This window comes from Athene noctua, chromosome 1, assembly GCF_965140245.1.
Source record: "Athene noctua chromosome 1, bAthNoc1.hap1.1, whole genome shotgun sequence".
In the NCBI taxonomy this organism is placed as follows: Eukaryota; Metazoa; Chordata; class Aves; order Strigiformes; family Strigidae; genus Athene; species Athene noctua.
In genome coordinates, this window is record NC_134037.1 from 197,876,937 (window position 1) to 197,898,251 (window position 21,315).

The window sequence follows — 21,315 nt, forward strand, 5'->3', positions numbered from 1 at the left end:
TGCTGTCCCTCTCATGGGACACTCCTCCGTCAACTTTCTCTGGCGTGAGTCCTTCCCATGGGATGCTTTCTTCCCAAGATGCTCCAGCATGGGTCCCTCCTGAGGGCTGCAGTCCTCCCAGTGCCAAACTCCAACATGCTAGCATTCTCCACGGGCGGCATCTGTTCCACCGGTGACCTCCATGGGTGGCAGGGAGGCAGCCCCCCGCTCTCTCACCACAGGCTGCAAAGGGTCTCCACACTGGCATACCTCCCCTCACCTTCTTTCTTTCTTCCACTGACCTTGGTATTCGCCTAGGTGTTTTCCTTGCAACTCCTCCTTCCAGGCTCCCCTTCTTAAAATATGTTGTCGCAGAGGCACAGCCACCATCACTAATTGGCTTGGCCCTGGCACAGACATGGGTCCAACCTGGAGCTGGGGGAGCTTCGAGAAGCTTCTCACAAGGGGACACCACTGTAGTCCCCTCCCCCGCTACCAAAAACCCTGCCACACACACATAAACCCAGCACACAGGGAGGAAAATGAACAAACCTATTATTTTGATTGTACAGCTCAGAAGAAATATCTGGTCAAGTGTGTCAGACAGTAAAAATAAGCAAAAATTTAAAAATTACTTTGATTTGGCTTCGACTAAATGAACTAAAATTTAGTATTTCTTTTAGAGGCATTTTCTCAGAATATTGTAGTGATTACATTCTGCATGATTTTTTGATCTAGATCTTAAGCAACATACTGATACAGCTAGACAGATATTTAGATACTCTCAGATACATTGAAAGAAGATATTTAATACTAAAAGTAATAATTCTTGCAAGAATCTTTTCCTAAATATCAAACAAAATTAAGTTGTAATCTGTGACAGAAATGGCCTTTGCTGAAAAACACCTCTCCGTTCTCTACAGAGACTACTTCTGATTGAATGCTTGTGAAAATGTAATTTAAAAACATGACTCGACATTCCATACAATTATTAACACTTTTTTCAAGAAAAAGATGAAAATGTTTGTACTGCACATATGGCACAGCTAATTTAACTGAAAAACAACATCCTTCTAGAACAGCAGTATCCTCTGTTTTCTTTTTTCTCAGATTCCATTTTGTACTTTCCATCAAGCATTCCTCATGAACTCAACCCTGTGTCCTTCCAGGCATATACAGAAAACATGTCTCTTCCAGGATGATCATCACATAAAAGGAACTGCTGTTTTCACTGACGTCTTCCTAGAAGTTCATATAGAAGCATTTTCTCATACATATAATCCATTAAAGTAACATTCTTGAAAAATTCAGAGAATCTTAAAGTTGATTATATTCTATTATACCCATATATGCATTGAGGATATACTGCAAAGGCAGGAAATTATTTCGCTATGCTTTCATTAATATGTATTATTTGTCATTGCAAGAAACAATGTTTTCTAATTCTTAGGAAGCAGAGAAAACCAATCTTCAGAGACTTCTGTGCTGTCATGAGTAAAGTACTTCCATTGGCTTTTAGTTAACTTCACTCTTTCTACACTGAACTGCAGCCACAAGTAGTAAGTCACAGAATGCATTCAAGTTACTTACATACACATGGTAGGAATGTGTATACTCCTTCTCAAGACCCTGAAGCTTTAAAAAATAACATTGAAAAAGTATATATATTTTATATATAATTTTTCAGTGTTAATTATACATAGGATGCTTAAGTTTGTGATCTTTAGAGATAACTGACCAACATTCATGTGACAATCCTGGCTAGGTAATATTATTAGTTAAAAAGCAAACTTTTAAACTTATTTTTTGACCAAGAAATCCCTTAGAAACTGGAGTGTGTGTATTTGTGTTTTTGTTGGGGAGGGGGGTTGTATACATGTTAAACTAAGTAATTTAAACCTACAGGAAAGAAAATGAGAAATAATACACTGCGAAACGTTCATGTATATCACATATTTTAAAAGTGCACAATCACACCTTCAAAGTCTATTACAAAGCACCTACACAAAGGTTTGTATTCAGGTGGAACCCTACACCTTCATCTGCTTTTCAGTTTCATATTCACTTTCCTAAATTCTGCATTCTGCAAGCTTTAAATTATCTAGTTTTGATAGTTTCCTGAACCTTTCTCATTACCCATGGAAAATAAGCAACAAAAATGTTCTTACACGCTTATAACTTTAGAAAAGCAATTATCTGATCAACTTACTTAAAGTTTCTTCAGATGAGGTCATGACAGCAGTATGTAGGAAACAGTTCAACTTCTTCTGCTCTTTTCTCCTTTTAAAAATACATACATATGAGCATAGCAATAGTTATGGTGATCTCAGTGCACTCATGTTACCACCAAGATATGAGTGAGCTGTTCTACATCACTGAACAGTCATGATAAAAACCTGGAGTACAAAACTATGTATCCATAGGAAAACCTGCAATAATTCTATTTTCTACAAGATTTTCTGCTTCTAAAATTTCATAAGATTAAGCAAGCAATATATCAATATACATAAAGGAATTCTAAGTATATACAAATGGCTACATCCAATCCCAAGATTTTTCTTAAGCATGATTGAAAAGATCTAAGGATATTTACAAAAATCCATTTTAAAATCCAAGTTTAATGTACTAATCTCTGTTACTTAAACAAAATTCTTTTCCTGCCCCACTCCAAGTGGAGCTTCACACTTTCTCTGGACCCTAATACAGTGGTTCCAAATGGGTTTCTGATCTCTTTTCTACCAAGGTAATTACTTCATATTTGTATGCATGACCTATGAACCACTGCATACCCTGGACAGACTATAATACTGTATTTGGAAATATTCTGTCTACCACATTTCTCAGCATTGGCTATAAATAGCCTCTTTTTTGGGGGGGTGGGGTGTGGGTAGGAAAGTAGAGTTGTCTTCTTTACATCTAAGGGCTGTAATTACATTTTTTTTCCTCAGGCAGGAGCAGCCCACAGGGTTCAGAGAGGGAACTGCAGTTATACCTGTATATATAAATGTCTATCTGTAAACTTCCTTTGTGCTTGTCTCAGTTACTATCTCCTAAACCCGATCATGCTGTTTCCCAAGCAAACCATCTCCAGAGGAAACCCGAAGTTAGAACTACACAGTACTAATCCCAAAGGGTCCCTGTGCTCAAAACCAGGAATGAGTAAGATGGTAGCACAGAACACTTGAGGGCTTTGGTAAAATGCTCCAGTGACTTAATATGGGAAACAGACCTCTGTATTTGCTTCATACTCTAACATATGAAATTACATTTGTAACAATTTCTACTGAAGTTATTTCACAGATTACCCAAGGACTAAATTATAGCACTAGGCGTATTTCAAGCCAATTCTTTCACTGGTAAATCTTGAAGTACTTCACTTGTATTTCTTTCTTATGTCAAAATTCATCCTTCTCCTTCACATCTATAATAGGCCATCTGAAAGGGAAACAACCAATCATCAGTCTGATCTGTCTATTGGTGTCCTACAGTTCCTTAGAGAAATTAATTAAATTAGTTCAGATTCCAGAAGATCCTCCTACACATCTTAAGGAGCTCAAACTAGCACTGCATAAGGGAATAGTGAAAGAATACTTAGTCTGGATAAAAACATATACACCAGAAACGTCCTTCAACTTCCACAACGCTTTGACAAATTTATGTACTGAGAAACTGGAAAGTGCCCATCGTACTTGCACGTAAAGAGACTGAATGCCTTGAGATCATGGGGACTCGCAAAGTTCACATTCAAGAGTCATAAAGTACACTTTGACAGTTGTAAATCAAGACTAAAGAATCAAGGAGTTGGAAGAAAATGTAGAGGAATAGCACAGAATCATGCAGATTGGAAAAGACCGTTCAGATCATCGAGTCCAACCACAAACCTAACATTGTGCATCAAGGCCTGATGATAGGTTCCCAGAAATCAAAGTTAGCTGGTACACATCAGTGAGAAATAAGTATCTGTCAGTAGCGAGACATCAAACTATAAAGGTGACACCACTTCCAATTTAAACAAATCCTTCCTTGATTTCTTCTTTTTACTCAAATCTTCTTAACCAAATGACTGTGCCAAGAGTGATGAAATAATAGCAGAGGAGAAAAGCAGCTTTTATACAAAGTGAGACTATACTAGCAGAGCCATGTTCTCTTTTAGATTTACCTAGGAAAAAAATTCTAGAATTCTAGTCTGAACCCCATGAAAGAAAATGAAGGGCACCTGACTTAGGGGCACAGAGTGGCTTTGGTCCTGTGTGACAGGACCCTGCAAAAAAACTTGCTCTTACTAAGCAGCACTGAGAAGTCACCTAAGCAGAGCTTTAAATGCTTTTTCCCTTCCTTCCAGAAATCCTCTTGAAACACAGAAGATAATCAGACACAGGCTTCAATGAAAACAATCTGAAGCTCTTAGGTAGGACCTTACACCTGGGGATTTTTTATTATTATTTATTTTACACTATCACCTTCATATTTTAAGTCAATGTTTACAACAGCTGAAGTCTAGCAATAATTTAGTCTGAGGAGACTGAAACTTTCCTTGTACTATCTCCACTTAAAATCTATACTCCTGCTGAATTATAAAGTACTTACAGTTTTTCAGCAGTTAGGATACAAATAACACAAAGCAAGCATGCTAAATAACAGTTCACAAATTCCTGTTTTCCATGTTTTCTCTCATTTAGATTTGTTTTTCTGAAGCACACAGGAAATTCAGACTAACCTTGCTTTCACAGGCTGATGACTAGAAAATTTAAATATTCAGAGCAGAACTCCAAGATAATTTTGCATCTCCTATTGCCAAAGACACTTAAAAGACAGTATGTTCAATGTGAAAGGTTTTGTTCTTGATTTGGAAAAAAAGAAAAATGGCCAATGCCAGGTTGGGTTTCTTTTTATTGTTAAAAGATTAAAGCATAACATTTCACCAAATACAAGAAATTTAGGGGTTTTCTGACATTACAAACATCTGAATCATCAAGAGAAAGTGTTGAGCTATACATAGTCTGACGTTAATCCATCGATTTAAGGTATATTAGTACATGCTTAAAACATGGCCAAAATACAGTCACAAAATAAGTACCTTGATGCTTCTAAATCTGAGACAAGTTAAGTTAGAGAATTGAGTGCAATAAATTTCCAACAAATTACTATACACTCAATTACAACCTTAGGGCAAAACTACTCCAGATGGATTGGTAGTTTGTTATACCTGGCTTATTCACATTCAATTTGGTGAGAATTTTAATTTTGAGAATTTGATAAAAACATTTTGAAAAATACAACATTTAACAAATATGAAAAAACAAGTTCAGTCTTCACAGGAATATATGGATCGCTTGCCACTCAGTCCTTAATTGCCTGTATGTTTTACAAATCTTTAAAAAACTAATTTGTATCCATTTTGGTTTCAAAAACATAGTACATCTGAAAAATAAAATATGACTCTACCGATGGGTAATACAAAGACGTGAACACGTATTTAAAATGACTTTCGAAAGTAAATCATTTCAGTAATACAGCTATAAGACAAGTTAAACATAGTACAAGAAACCATGCATCTTCTGACTTGTCAGATCAGCTAAACTACTCGGTTAACATACAGCAACACTGTTGAACACTTCTGTAAATCCATCTTTTCTAGCACAAGTTAAAAACCAGATTAAAGTTGTTCTTCAAGTGGTTCAAGGCTGTCCAAGTGTTTTTTAGGTGTATCATCACTATGACGGCTTTGGCAATGGGTTAAATGTTTCTTAAAGCCTCGGGGAAAATTTGATTCAAAATTACAACGTGGACACTTCAACAAACTTTGACCATGAGCAGCAACATGGTTTTTAAGAAGAGACTCCAAGAGAAAAGCTTTGCCACATATTTTGCATTTGTACGGGCTTTGAACATTATGCTTGTTAACTAAATGGTGCAAGACAGCACCTTTTTTCATCGCACGACAGCAACAAATTTTGCAATAATACTTTCCCTTGCCACGCTTCATGTATTTTGCTATTTCTTCCTCAGAGATGAAAGCCTCTTTCTCTTCAGTAAACTGCAGCACACACTGTGGCTGCATGGGAGTAGTTGCATCTATTTTGCTCTCTTTGCCATAATCAGATGGCTCCATATCATATTGCTCTTGGTCACTGTTGGATTCTTGCTCCTTTATCTCCATCGAGTCCATCTCTGTCTTTCCACACTCACTGCTATTTAGTTCAGAATCTGAGTTCTCCTGGTTTTCCTTCTTGGGCTTCTTTTTTGGGCATGAATATAAGATGTCATCTGGTGATTCTTTGGCTAATATTGATTGTTCATCCTGTGAGAATAAATCATCCAGTGGTTTCTGATCATCTAAACTGTGAGAAAGAAAGTCACTCTCACCAGACTCACTAGGTGTCTGGGGCTCAGAGGAAAAACCTGGAGCAGACTTGTGAGGCTCGGAAAACAGGATGTTCTTCTGGATTTCAGAAGGTACAGTAGTTTCAGCATGTCTCTGGACATCAGAGGATAGAGCAGCAGCAGGCTTCTGCATTTCAGAAAATACAGCATGCTTTTGAATATCAGGGGAAACAGCAGATTTCTGGGAGTCAGTAAAAACAGCTTGTTTGGGGGTCTCGGGAGAAACGGAAGGAGTAGGCTTTTGGGACTCGGTGAAGAAGCCATGTTTCTGAATTTCAGGAGAAGATGATTTTTGAGATTCTGGAAAGGAAGTATGCTCCTGAACTTCAGGGGAAATTGGAGCAAGTTTCTGGGCCTCAGAAAATAGGGCATGCTTCTGGACTTCAGGAGAAACAAGAGCTGATTTCTGGGCTTCAGAATATAGGACATGTTTTTGACCTTCAGTAGAAACAGCAGAAGTAGACACCTGATTTTGGGGCTCAGAAAAGACAGCACGTTTCTGGACATCGGTAGAAACATTAGGACTAGATTTACGAGACTCTGGGAACAAAGCCCTTTTCCGAGGTTCAGGGAAATGAGCCCGCTTCTGAACCTCAGAGGAAGCAGCAGAGGTGGATTTCTGAGTTTCAGAAAAAAACATAGATTTCCGGGACTCAGAGAGTTTCCAAGATTCGGGAGATACCGAAGCACCAGGCTTACGGACCTCAGGAAAGAAAGAAGGCTTCCAAGAGTCAGAGGAAACTGTGTGACTAGACTTGCGAAGCTCAGGAGAAACAGAGGGAGAATGCTTCCATGTGTCAGGGGACAGAACAGGTTTCCAGCCTTCAGGGTAAACAGATGAGATGGGTTTCCACGGCTCAGAAGAAACAAGAGTAGACTTCTGGGATTCAGAAAAGGACGTAGATTTCCACGAGTCAGAAACAAGCCTCCTAGGCTCTGGTGACACAACAGGGCCAGGCCTTCGAGACTCAGGTGCAGACCTCCGGGATTCTATGGACACTGACACGGCAGGCTTTGGAGCCCAGGGAGAAACTGCGGAAGACTTCTGCACCTCATGAGGTGTAGATCTCCAGGGCTCGGGGGAAACAGTCGGACCAGGTCTCCATGAGTCTGGCGAAACTGCAGGAGCAGGCCTCCGGCTTTCAGGAGAAGAAGCAGAAGCAGGCCTACGCATTTGAGAAGAATGCCGCCGGGGCTCAGGAGACCCAGCTGGGGCATACCTTCGCGGTTCGGGGGATACTGCTGGAGTAGGTTTCTTTGGCTCTGGTGACACAGCGGGGGAGTATCTGCGGGGCTCCGGAGACACACCAGGAGAGTGGCGACGGGGCTCTGGTGATACAGCAGGGGAATGGCGACGGGGCTCTGGAGACACAGCCGGGGAATGGCGACGGGGCTCTGGAGACACAGCCGGGGAATGCCGACGGGGCTCTGGAGACACAGCCGGAGCTGGCTTCTGTGGGTCGGGGGACACAGCAGGAGATGGCTTCTGTGGGTCGGGGGACACAGCAGGAGATGGCTTCTGTGGGTCGGGGGACACCGCAGGAGACGGCTTCTCTGAATCTGGGGATACAGCTGAAGCTAACTTCTCTGGATCAGGAGATGTGGCCTGGGCTGACTCTTCTGTATCTGGGGACGTGGCCTGGGCTGACTTCTCTGCCTCTGAGGAAGTCACCTGAGCCGACTTCTGGGGCTCTGGGGACACTGACGATTTCTGAAGCTTGGGGGAAACAACAGGTTCAGATTTGGGGAGTTCAGGAGAAAGGGCAGGTTTGCAGGACTCAGGGGAAAGGGTAGGTTTCTGTAGCTCCAACGTGACACTTTTTTTGGAGGAATCTGAATCTCCTTCTGCCTGTTCTTTCCGCTTTTCATTCCACTTCTCGGGTGTTGCATGCTGTGCTGTGATGTGATAATACACATTGCAGTACATCTTGCTGGTAAAGAAACACTTGTGGCAGTGAAAAAGTTTTGCACTTTTTTGATAAAATATAAGTTTACCCAAACCAGCAGCATCCATTTCATCACAATACTCTGGGTGTATGGTACCCATATGAATTTGTATGTTTTCATAGTCCGTTCCTCTGAAGCTACAGTGATCACACTCTAAGCGCTCTGTGGTTTTACGTAGTATCTGCAACATGTCCATTTTTCTATCGTCAATAACAGTTTTCACAGCACTGCACCTTTTAAAGAGGAAGCTTCAATTCCTGCAATAAAGGAAAAAAAATCTGTATAGTTAGCTGTCAACGTTAATTTCAACTCTTTGTCTTTCCTAAATAACCACATGTGCTTTTTGCCCTCCCATTTTAGAAAATAGAACTTTTGCACAGGTATTACTTCATAAAGAAATCCAAATACGGATTTCTCCAACTTTTGCAAGTCATTTTACATCAACAGAATTTGAAAAACAAAGCTTGTATTTAACAACAGGCCTTCTTATGTGTGTAAAAAAATATGCAAGCAAAAGACAAAAAAAGAACCCAGGTGATGAAGAGCTAAGTTTACGTTTCATTTGATAAATCTGACTTGCCTTCTCAGTTGTCTTCCCAGATTTGAAGTGGTTTTATTTACAATACACATGTAAACTGAAAACAAAAAGTACTTTGAAACAGTGCCACTCAGATACAGCCATTTCAAAACTGCACCTTCTTCATAAAATTTCAAAAAAAATTAGCTGGTTTTGACAAAGACAAAAAATTTCAAGAACAGCAGCCTAAAGCCTAGACCCTGGTTTTGTCTGTTAAACAGTTTTACCTTCACTAATTACATGAAAAACAAATACTGCTGCTCATAAAGACTTTATCCATTATGAAAAGAATGTTTTACATTCCACTATTTCATCTGCTGCCCTAATAACAATAAAAAGTACTATTTAAAAAAAGAACAAAAACCAAAAAACAGCAGTGAATCTTCTGTAGTTGAAACATTGTTTGCCTCACCCCAAAGAGAAAGATGGAAATTTCTCAAAATTACTGTTTTTGCAAGACCTTAAAAAAAAAAACAAACAAACAAAAAAACCCCCTCTGAAATGCAAATATTTTTTAATGATTTGGCTAGATTCCACTGTTTCCCACAGAATTTACCCTGATCAGCTACTGTAATAAGCAGAAAACCAAGTCTAACCATGTTCTGTAAGTCAATTTCACGTAAACGTGGGAGGTACCTCTATGGTGAAAATGAATATTTGGACATTTATGTGAAATGCACAGGCTTTTTTCTTGTAGGTTAAAATTAAACAGATATTACATGATTATCACGCTAAGCTGTCAACCTAATTTCAGGGGTCTTTGTAAGACTCACTGTTTCAAAACACACAAAGTTTTTGTGTCATTTTAACATTACTTTTGCTGTCTAAATATATATTAGACTACCAACTAATCTAAAAATATGCATCCAAATCAAGTTTTCCTAATTTATTCCTAAAGCATTTTTACCCCGGTTTCTTATGGAAATGAGGCTTACATTGCCCTAGAGTTGATGCCAATCAAATCGGACAAAGCAATCCAGTCTCATTTTAAATTTCTACAAGTTTCATGAAAATCAGGAACTGAGCAGAGAATGAAAGAAACGCCTCCACTGAAGCTAAGGCTGAATATTTCACTTAACAGTTACTGGCTCTCTTTAGCCTGTAATCAGTACATGAATGGTCAGTATGCAAATAGTCTTAAAACCTGCAGAACAAGCAATGTCTGATTCAGTCTGTAATTAGAGAAAAAGAGAAGGAATTAAAAATACTATAGCAGTGAACTGGCTTGAGGCAGAGACAGAATGAAAGTAAATCAGCAGTGCTGCTAAAGGATGACATGGATACAGAAAAAACCTCCACCCCACACAAAAACTGGAAAGGGGGATTGGCTGAGGAGCAGAGGGCACAAATCTCTAGGCTCAGCTGCTCATGGAACAACTTCTTTACATGCACTATGCATACACACTGCACATTAAGTCACAAGAATATGTAGATTTCCAACTGGGAAGCATGGCAGGACCACAGACAGAGCAAGAGGGATACTGCTTTACATCTACAAGGCAAATGAACAGCATCCAACCTCAGGCTAGTTACACAAGAGAAGTAATTGCACTGCTCAACAAATAGTGAAGTGGAAGGACCTTTGGGGTGTAAGTTGTAGTTTGCCAGCACTATTAGCAGCCATACAAAAGACACCCCAAAATATAGTCCACACTGCATTCAATGTTGACCACAAAACACTTCCCAACATCTTACAACAAACTTTGTATTTTGTAAAAGACCAAAACAAAACAAAGATAACCGTTAGTGCTCAGTGGTCTGCATCTCTGCAAGAGCAAACATCTTGTCAATTGAAAAAACCCAAAGCAAGCCATGTCTTAACACTCCAAAAGACCTAAAAATCTTTATGAATTAGGGTTTATTTTTTGATTGGGGGATTTGGGGCAATGGAAGGAAAGGAAGAAATTTGAAAGCAAAAAATTTTGAACTGATTATACAAGCTAAAGATTTATTTTTTTTTACCAAATCACAGCAGAACATGATCAAGACAACAAGGACACACTGCACTCATCATCCCATTTTCAGAACTGAAAGGGTATTTGTCACTTCCAAAATAGGAGGTAATCCTGAATTGTCCATTTTCTTTTCTCTAGAAAACCATAAAAAGCTTTTCCAAACTGAATTTATCACAATTTACAACAAAGTTTACCAGATGATTTCTTCTACCATCTTCATAATTTCCCTTCTCTTCACATCACCTAACTGTTGCCCTTTCTGCAGTTTTCTGTTATTCACTCCTCCCAATTACACTTCACCCCACTTCCCATCCTCTCCTGTTATTCAGTCCTATCTTATTTTACAATGGAAATTTCCATTTTCTTTTTTTCCAAACGCAACAGTGAAAAAAAGTCCCTGTCTCCTTTCCACAAATTGTCCGAGTTGCTGCTAGGCTTTTTTGACCAAGTTATTCTGGAACTGAAGAAGTTACAGACATTTTCTCATTTTCATCTCCAGACATCCAAAGGTTAACATTCAAGCCTTTGGCAAAAGAAATAACATTAAAGACCTGGGGGTACTTTCCTTCACGCTGCCACCACTTAACCATTTTTAATTTTGTAACTTTAGCATACTGTAGAGTTGGCAGTCAGTCACTCAAGGAACTGCCTCTTCTGGTGAAATCCTTACTAAACTGAGGCATACTACTGAGCAAGACAACTTTTCGGTATTGCAGAACTTTAGGCCATGACTTCATGAAATAGTAAATCTAGTTTTAGAATCGTTACTGTAAGACCAGTAACAAACTTGAACAGTGCTGAGCCACTATTAACTCATGCTGTCAATTTAAATTTGTTAAACACTTTGGAAGGAGTAAATTCTGAAACGCTGCTGGTTCACTTAGCACGTATCTGAATAGCTAGTCTGTAAGATTTTCCTGTCAATCCTTCCTGCTCCCTTCTAACTTTGAGCTCAAATGCAGCTGTCTCTACGTAGCCCTAACTGCTGCCCTCCTCTATACTCAGGTTTGTCCCACAGATAACTGTTTCACATTTCTCTTTGCCGTCAACTCCTGCATCAGAACTTGTTTGTTTTGCACTGGATCCTGCCTTGCCTAGTCGGGTGAAAGTTTGAGGAACAGCATGTTACTGTTTTCTAAACAGTCCCACGCCAGCAGAGCCAACCAGGCTTGAAACCATATGGTCAGTAACCAGGTCCACATGGCTTTGGACCTCCATGAACTGTGATTTAATCTGTGCACAGCGGCATCTTTTTGGCAACACTAAAAAGGATGGACCACGCTCCCTCTGCGTAAATGCTTTATTACAGACATCAAAGGGACTTAGCTCTCCACCACTCCAACTCAAACCCATAAAGAGGGTACGGAAAGTAACTGGTGCAATCAATCTGGCAGGGTGCCCCACATGCACTGCAAAGAACTTGACCAAATACTAAATCATTCTAGTCATCTGAAGCCCTTAGAGGAAAAGCACGAATTTCAGGATGAAGATCAAGTTGTCATGAGAGACAGGTCCCCCACAAAACACAGCAAAAGGGAGATGGCTGCTACAGTATCACTCAAGCCTGCTTGAAGGCTCCTAGGAGAGATGAACAAGCTGTCACCCGCCCAAGTACAGGTAACTGCTGTGCAGGCCCCAGGCCGCTTTGTTTTGTTAAACACTGTGCCAGGCCCTACCTGCTTATAAAAAGGACATTTCAGCATCGCCCCTACTCAAACTCACAGTCACAGGATGTGCCATCCCGTTGAGGCTGTGCTACATGCCACTTAAAGACTACAAAGTGTACTTCATTCCTTAATCGCTATTTCTGCATCCCCTCCTACTTTTCTCACTTTTCATGGCGGCAACACTTAAAAAACAAATACAGATCCAGCCAATTTACACTTGTCCTGTGTCCACATCCTCTCTCCAGTTCAAGACGAAGTACTAAGATTTAACTAAGATTTTGGAATTTGCAATACTAAACTTTAGCTTAAGTCAGCCATGACTCATTCAAAGTCTGAGACATTAAGATTTCCACTGAAATCTACACGAACACATAAGTGTTTCTGTCTACAAGCTCACTATATCCACAGATAACCAAGCACAGTAACAGCATCAGCACCGACTCAGCTCTTAGCTTGACTAAAGGTTTTTGCTGACCTGAAGTGACATAGATCAATGTCCACCACTCATTTTAAAAGCTGCTTGAAGAGACACAGAGATCTCAGCAGTGGGACCACCCGTCTCTACTGCTGCTCCAGCAGCCACCTCTCCGCAACCCCCTTCTTCCACGCATGTCTAGAACCTACATACAAAGGCTCCTACCACCAGCTCGTTCGCTCTTCTCTCTTCACAGAGATGCTGAAGATCTTTACACCAGTTCCTGTTCCCTACACTGCAGTTCTGGCCATAATCTGATCCACCACAGGAAGAATAGAAAAACAGCAGGGAAAAAGGACCAGTAATGAGGACCCATATCTACTGGAGAAAAGGAGAACCATCACTGCTTCCCTTGCTTGGTTCTCAGCATCCAAGAGGCCATAGCCATGATTTGGCAGAAAGAAAAAGTACCCAAGGATTCAGAGGCAATGAGATAACTGCAAATTCTGAAGTTGGCTATGTATACTGCAGGGCAACCACACAGTACAGTCAAACAGCATCAGCAATCTTTGCTGAGCTCATGTTAGACTGAGAAATAGGAGTAGCCTAAGCTAACACAAAGAGCAGACAGACCTCCTCGTATCTTCCCAGTCAGGACGTACTGTCACTTCAGAGACAGTTCCTGGATTTGTCATCCCACCACCCATGAGAATCCAACTAAAGATTAAGCCATACTTCCCCACAGCCTCTCAAAAACCTCCCAGTGGTAGAAAATAAACATGCAGGAGATACTGTGTAGAAGAAAGAATCCACCCAGGGGATGGCACAACACTGACTCTTGGCAGCTAACAAGATGTCTCCACTTCTCAACTCCACTCCAGTTTCATAGCTACACATCTACTAATCATTTCAGGTTATTTTTAATAAACACATAATAAACACATTCTTCACTCTGTGTTGCAACATTTAATATACCCCTGCATTTCTCCTCTACAGAGGATAAGCTGTGACTGTCATGAGGCAGCACCAGAGGGAAGCAACAGAGGGCTCAAAGCTAAAGCTCTAGACTGCCTGTGAGCACAGAAAATTACAGGTTGCTTTTAATACAACACACAGAACTTAAGAACACAGCAATAAGTAGTCTGTCATATCATTCAGATGTGAATGTGACTTCAAATCAGACTGTCTTGGTTCTCACTGGCAGAAGGATCTGTATCTCCTTTCATCGATAATGAACCAAGTCTGGTGAGACACAAGCAGATAAGGAAGACATCGCAACACACATCAACGATGCCAGCACAGTTGGGAAAGCCCTCAAGAAGAAAGGCCTCTATTTTCTGTGGCTCCCTATGACCACATTGGATTCCCTATATCAATCACTGCACAGGAAAGATGGCTGTGCGTTCTCGTCAGCCTTGGAAGTTTCTTGCAGGCAAAGAGTTTGGCCACATCCTCTATCAGTGAAGATGGTCAATGGTAAAGTTTTTTTCCAGCACAAGAAAGCTGGATCCAGCTGCATCATTGCCTCTACTTAAGCAGGAGGAGATCCAGACTATTGCTGTGTTTAAGCAAAAGCAAAAATGACATGTTCTTGCAGTGCCAAAAAGTAAATGGCAGTCTGGTGGCAACATGATGCTTCTCTTGAAGCTCTATCCCTGTGTTGTGACTGACAAGAAACAGAAGTTTAGCTCTGAGAGGAAGCTGCACACAAACATCCCCACAGCGCAGCAAAGCAGGGCACTTCGTAACACAAATGGCAGGTAAGGGGGTCACTTCCAACGCAACATGAACAGGCAGCATCATGCTCCTGCTAATCCAGAAGCATCCACAGCGATCTGACCGCATCCTCATCACTGAGCTACCAGCCCATCTATACAGGCTAAGTTCCATCAGCAACAACAGCTGATCCATGTCCTTAAAAGTACACACCTAAAAAAGGCATCAACACCCAGACCTGACCAGCCACTGAAACAGTGAAACACACTGTGAGAGCACGTGAGACACCAGATCCAAGCAGAAAATGGCTGTATTATGTGGTCCCATGTTTCCAGGAAAGGTTCAAGTCAGAGGAGAGTTGAAAAGTGACAATACTTGATGCACATGCAGATGACTTAAGAAACATGAAGGGGACAGAACTGCAGCTAATTTGCAAGATTTGCACCTTTGCTAATGACAAGTCTACTCAGCAACATTAGATCTTAATACAAGATCTAACAACAGTCTAAACTGCAGAGGATACCAATGTACCTATGAGAGATTTGGGGTAGGAAAAATTAATTCCATGTACTTCTGATAGGATCTTCTAACTCCAAATTCACAATTCCACATAGGCGGCTTCCAAAAACGGCCCCAGAAACCTTACTTCTGCAGTGCTGAACCTGAGCTGATGAAGCACCACTGGACCCACCTGAGGACACAGTCGCAAATTAAAGTGTGAGTCTTGGTGACACCGGGTTACGAATTCCATTTACGTTATCCTGAAAGGAAATGAAATCCAAAGATTCTCTATTTCTCACTTATAAACAGCTCGGTACAAGTCAAGCTTCCAGTCACCCCTCTTACTTCTAACAGTGCTGAACTGTTGTTACCAGCTAATGCAGCTCCTCTCTGCACAGTCAAGCATCAAATCCTCCTGACACCTGCACCAGTTACTAGGGGTCACCATTCCCCCAGCGCTTCTCCAGGCTCCCACAAGCGAGTGCGGTTAACACAAACGTGCCTCCTTCCAGAGGCTCCAGAGGTCAGCCCTAAACCGCCACGACCTGTCGACACGCTTCATCCATCCCCAGCGATGCAAAGATGCAGCTCAGCGACGTGTTTTGAGCCTTCGGCTTGCATCCGCTTCATCGACCTGACGGGCGGCGTGGTCACGAGTGAAGAGGACAGCCCTGCCGGGGACGCGTCCCGCACAAAACTCGCTTTCCCGAGGCGTCTCGCAGCGTTTTGCTGCCAGGAAAGCAGAACTCGCAGCGCGCTCCACCTGCTCCTGGCTCTGCCGGCCATTGCTTTAACTTTCTTTCGGGGAGGGGGGTGCCCGTGGGCCCGGCTTTCCCCAGCGCAGCCATCTTCGCCCCTGCTCGCCCCGCCGGGGCCGCTCCCCCCGGGGCCGGGGGCCACGCCGCTCGCCCATTCATTCCCGCCCCGCCGGGCGCCCTCCCCCGCCGCCTCCCCTCTCCCGCCCCACGCGCGGCGCCGCCACTCACGCCCCGCCGGTTTTGTTCCCCGGCGCCGGCACCAACCGCCGCCCGCCTGCGCGACCAACCCAACCCCCCCACCCCCCGACCGGCCGCCCGCTTCCCCGGCGCGACGGCGCGGCGGGGGCCGGGCAAGGGGAAGGCCCAGGCCCGGTGCCCAGGGGGAGGGGAGCGGGCCGGGCCCCGGCGGCCGCGCCGTGCGTGCGCCGGCGGCGGGAGCGGGGAGGTGGGGGCGTGGGGGTGAGAGGGGTCCCCCCGCCCCGCACTCACCGCTGGGGCACCTCCGGGGCGGCGGCGGGGGGCACCCCCCGCAACGGCGGTAACGGCAGCAGGCCCGGCCGGCAGCGCTCGCGGGCTCGGGCCGCGCGAGGGGCGGGGAGGAGGAGGGGGGGGGGAAGGGGGGGGGTGGGCTCCGGGAGGAGGCGCGCGGCCGAATAGCGGCCGCTTTATCGCTCCTCCGGGCCCGCCCGCCGCCCAACCGGAAGCGCCGTCGCTGGGCGCAGCCCCGCCCCGCCCCGCCCCGCCCGGCCCGGCGGGGGGAGCGCGTCGGGAGGGCAGCGCGCGGGCCTGGTCACGTGCGCGGCGGAGGGCGGGGAGGGAGGGGAGGAGAGGGGAGGGAGGGGGGTCCCGGCGCCCGCCCCGCCCCGCCCCCGCCGCGCCCCCGCCGCGCCGTCACGCGGCGCCTCCCGCCGCCCCCCGCAGCCGGCCGGGGGCGCTGCTGCACCGGCGGGGCCCGCCCCGGCGGCGCCGGGCGTCTCGCGCTGCGGCGGGCGGCCGCCGGAGGGGGAGGGGCTGCGGGGCGGCCGCCTCCGCTCGTCGCCGCCGCCGCCGCCGCCGCGGCTTCCCGTGCCTGGCGGCTCCGTCGCGGCCCGTCCGCCTCCTGCCGCCCTGCGCTGTTAGGCCGCCCGCGGCGTAGGCCCGGTCGTTCCCGGGGAGAGAGAGATGTAACGGCGCCCCGGGAGCACGCCCGGCCTGCCTCCGGGCCGCCTCCTGGCCGCGGCGGCGCGGTGCGGTGCGGTGCGTGCTGCTCGGGGTCTGGCGCCGGCCGTGCCCAGGGAGGGCCGGGGGGCGGCGGCGAGTCCGGGCGCGGTGGCTCCCGGCGAGGGGGTGGCTCGGGAAGGTGGTCGGTTCCTCAGAGTTACGCGGTCTGAGGCGGTGAAGTCGCCCGCGGCTCCCCACACCGAAGGTTTGTGTCTTCGTCACGGTGAACGTGGGGGCCGAGGAAGGGTCCCAGGGAACGGGAATCGTGATTTCTCCGGGTGGGACTTCCAGAGCTCTTCACCTGAGCAGCATCCCGGGGTGGGGGTCAGCTGTAGCCCAAGGTACCTTCCTCGGGTGCTCACGGGGGCTTTTTGTCTAGTTCGGAGAGAGGAGGCTGAGGGGCAACCTCATTGCGCTCTGCAGCTCCCTGAGGAGGGGAAGGGGAGAGGCAGGTGCTGAGCTCTTCTGCCTGGGATCCAGGGTCTGGACACATGGGAATGGTTCAAAGCTGCACCAGGGGAGGTTCAGGCTGGGCATGAGGAAGCATTTCTTTATGGAGGGGGTGGTCAAACTCTGGAACAGGCTTCCCAGAGAGGTGGTTGATGCCCCAGGCCTGGCCATGTTTAAGATGCATCTGGACAATGCCCTCAACAACATGCTTTCACTTGGTCAGTCCTGAATTGGTCAGGCAGTTGGACTAGATGATCGTTGTAGGTCCCCTCCAACTGTAATAGTTCTATTCTATTCTTATTCTTCTTCCTGCTTTCTCCTTTCCTAACAGTACATGCTGAGGAAATCCCTGATGATGCACATAACATGGGGAGTAAACAAGAGGAGCTAAAGATGTGCACACGCCTGCAGGGCTACAAACTTACTGGCATCACAGAGATGTAGTGGGATGGTTCCTGTGGCTGGAGTGTTGGAATGGAAGGATACAGGACCTTTAGAAAGGACAGGCAGGGAAGATGACAAGGGGGTGTCACCCTCTATGTCAGTGACCAGCTGGAGTGCCTGGAGCTCTGCCTGTGAGCTGATGGGTCAGGATTAAAGGGAAGGCAGGGACAGGTGATGTTGTAGTGGGGTCTGCTACAGGCCACCTGGCCAGAAGGCCAAGCAGATGAGGCCCTCTATAGACAGGTAGGAGCAGCCTCACATTCATAAGCCCTGGGCCTCATGGGGGACTTCAGCCACCCTGATGTCTGTTGGAAGGACAACACAGCAGGGCATAAGAAATCCAGGAGGTTCCTGGAATGTGTTGATGATAACTTCCTTCTCCAAGCGATAGAGGAGCCACTGAGGAGAGATGCTATGCCGGACCTCGTTCTCACCAACAAGGAGGGGCTGGTGGGGAGTGTGAAGCTCAAGGGCAGCCTTGGCTGCAGTGACCATGAAGTGTTGGAGTTCAAGATCCTTAGGGCAGCGAGGAGGGCACACAGCAAGTTCACTACCCTCGACTTCAGGAGGGCAGACTTTGGCCTCTTCAGGGATCTGCTTGGCAGAGTAGAATGGGATAAAGCCCTGGAGGGAAGAGGGGCTCAGGAAAGCTGGTTACTATTCAAAGATCACCTCCTCCAAGCTCAGAGTGATGCATCCTGAGAAGGAGGAAGTCAAGCAAAAACACCAGGAGGCCTGCATGGATGAACAAGGAGCTGCTCAAAAAACCCCCCGGAACCAGTGCCAGTCTGCCCTGGGGAAAATTCCTTCCTGACCTCAGCACTGGTGATCAGCTATTCCCTGAGCATGTAGGCAAGATCTGTCTCCTTGTCCCACAGGCTGGTCGAGCCTCCCAGGAGATGCCCAACCTGTATTCTCCCTCAACCTGAAGCCATCTTGGCGGCCTCTCAAGAGTGGCAAAAGGCAGCTGACCTGATTGACCTTAGGGGAAAGAATCCTTCCCATACCTGGCAGGATACTAGTGGGTGCTACAAAGCACTGGGACCCCCTGCAACATCTGAGCGTCCCATTTCTTACGGCTTCTGCCCCTGGCTCAGCAGGGGGATGAAGATGGCGAGCTCTGCAGTGCTCCTTAAAAAGGCATTTCCTTGGTCTTGCCACAGCTATTCAGCTGAAAAGGATTTCCTTTCATCAGATGAGCTCCGAACATGGCCCTACCAGGAGCTGGCCTTGCAGCAGAGAATCTCCAACAGCCTTTTCCAGCCTCCAATCTTCCTCCCTCAGCCCCCTCCAAGTAATTCCACTGGCTCCTCAAGGAGTTCCTCTCAGATGTCTTCGTGCTGCCCCCAGGCCAGCTCTGTCCCCATGGCCAAGCCAGGTAGGCTGGCAGCAGAACAGGGGAGGATGCTCCCTTTTATCCTGCCCTGGGGTCATTGTGTCTGCTGTGTTGCTGTGTGGTGGCACTGTGACATACGCCCAATGTAGAAGCATAAGTAGTGTCTGAAAAGCCTTAGGTGTGAATTAAAGTAATGGGAAAAAAAAGTATTTGTTCAAAGCCTTAAGTCCCCTGATAGGTGATCCATGAAACTCAGCATACATCAGTACCTCTACAGCTCTGTTGCAGGGTGGTTTCTGTGTTTTGAAGACCCTCAGAATTCTCCTCAACACTGCTGAATGCCAGTCACCAAGAGCTAGTGCTGGCTGGCCACTGTTCCTGAAGTTCAGACTATACAGGGTTTGCCAAGCCCTTTTTCTGTCACAGGAGTAGGTCACTGCATGCCTGGTGGAGCGAAGGTCCAGGTTTAGTTCATTTTTGCTTTGCTTCCCTTTACTGTCATTAGGGAGCAGAGGCAAGTTCATTTGGTGATTCAGGTTATTCTGAGAGCAAGTACTGAACACTTTATGCTGCAAAGTGTTTACCTGACACCAGCTAATAGGCCAGGTCTTGTCTTAAAAATAATGGATGACAATGAAAGCAATGGGGTTTTTTGACATCAAATTTTATAGCACTGAAGTGATGAAAACTTCCAAGACAGATACTGTCTATCTATTGGAGAGAGATTAAATGGAAAATTAAAACCAATATTTGACCCATATTAATTCAGCAAGTGCAGGACCTTTGAAATAATGCATATTCCCCATTTCTTATTTTTTCACCCAAACCTATTAATAGTCAGGGAAGGATAGTTACATCCCATTATTAATTTCTCATTGCTCATTCACTGATGTGTGCCTGAACCTAGCCTTCTTAGGACTATTTAGAAAAATGTTGACCTAGCTTCATCCTTTCTATCGTCACCTGGCTATTTCATGTTGCTACACAAATCTGCTTGTCCTTTGGCTATGCTCCTGATTGCATTTTTTGCAAATTAATTTCAGTGGTGTTATGCTGGTCTACTGTATCTGAGAATCTGTCCCTCACTGTAAACCTCTGAGGGCAAAATTAACGCTTAAGAAAAATAGTGAACTTTTTATCCTTTGAGTTAACATCACTGAACTATAACTGAGTGTAAAAATTATTCTTTTGAGAATGAGAGTTCTCATGAATTCTCAGTCAGCTCTGGAAAGCATGTTTAATACAAACATTCAGAAACTTGTCTTTCATGAAAAGTTTCCAACTAGAGTTTTGATTCCCCTCCAGATACTATAAACTGTGCTGAGATCTGTGCAGAACTAGTTTTGGCCTTGGAAGTGAGTGATGTGGAACTCATAGTTTCATATTGATCTCTTGAAACATCTTTAAACAATAATGTTTTCTAATGGTAAAATTCGGAAAAGTCATTTGTCACATGGAGTTTCTTGCTATGCCTTCTGTCAAGAAAATACTTTCAGCCATCTCCATGAATATTTGGCTCACAATAAGTTTCCATAATTAACAAACATAATTCTTAATATGAGTAATTGTGCTTTTGTCAGACTTTGGCTACATTACAGAATGTTTTGAAAAGTGAGCTACAAAAAAAAAGACAAAACGTGAATGTGTAAAAACTCCTGTGAATTTGGAAATACTTGTGTAAAACTTCTCATGCATAACATCTCCCTTGTGGTTTTTGGAACAAGCTTTTCTTGTCGCATAAACTTCCTATGTATGTTCCCAGCAGCAATCTACCTGTAGCAGAGGGATCCCTGCAGGCGTGCAGCCCATGTAAGTGGTGTGCCTCCACCGCCTGCCAGGATGGGCAGGTCAGCGGGGAGGCAGCGCTCAGGTTGGACGGGAGCTCGGTCATCTTCCAGCATCAAGATGTCACAGCCGGGCAGTAAGCTCTGAATGAAGGAGCATCAACTGGCCTCTTCTGGCTGCTCCCCTCAGTTCAGACCCAGA

General features: G+C 45.1%; 1 protein-coding gene across 1 annotated transcript; it reads right to left on the bottom strand.

Annotated features, from left to right (window-relative positions):
- Positions 1 to 4,861: 4,861 nt before the first annotated feature.
- On the bottom strand, positions 4,862 to 16,486 carry CHAMP1 (chromosome alignment maintaining phosphoprotein 1). Its single transcript, XM_074909715.1, has 2 exons — positions 16,389 to 16,486; positions 4,862 to 8,567 (listed from the first exon to the last, which is right to left on the bottom strand). Exon 2 carries the CDS (start codon positions 8,504 to 8,506, stop codon positions 5,636 to 5,638), a length of 2,871 nt encoding a protein of 956 aa, XP_074765816.1. The 5' UTR covers positions 8,507 to 8,567; positions 16,389 to 16,486; the 3' UTR covers positions 4,862 to 5,635.
- Between the last annotated feature and the right edge of the window lie 4,829 nt (positions 16,487 to 21,315).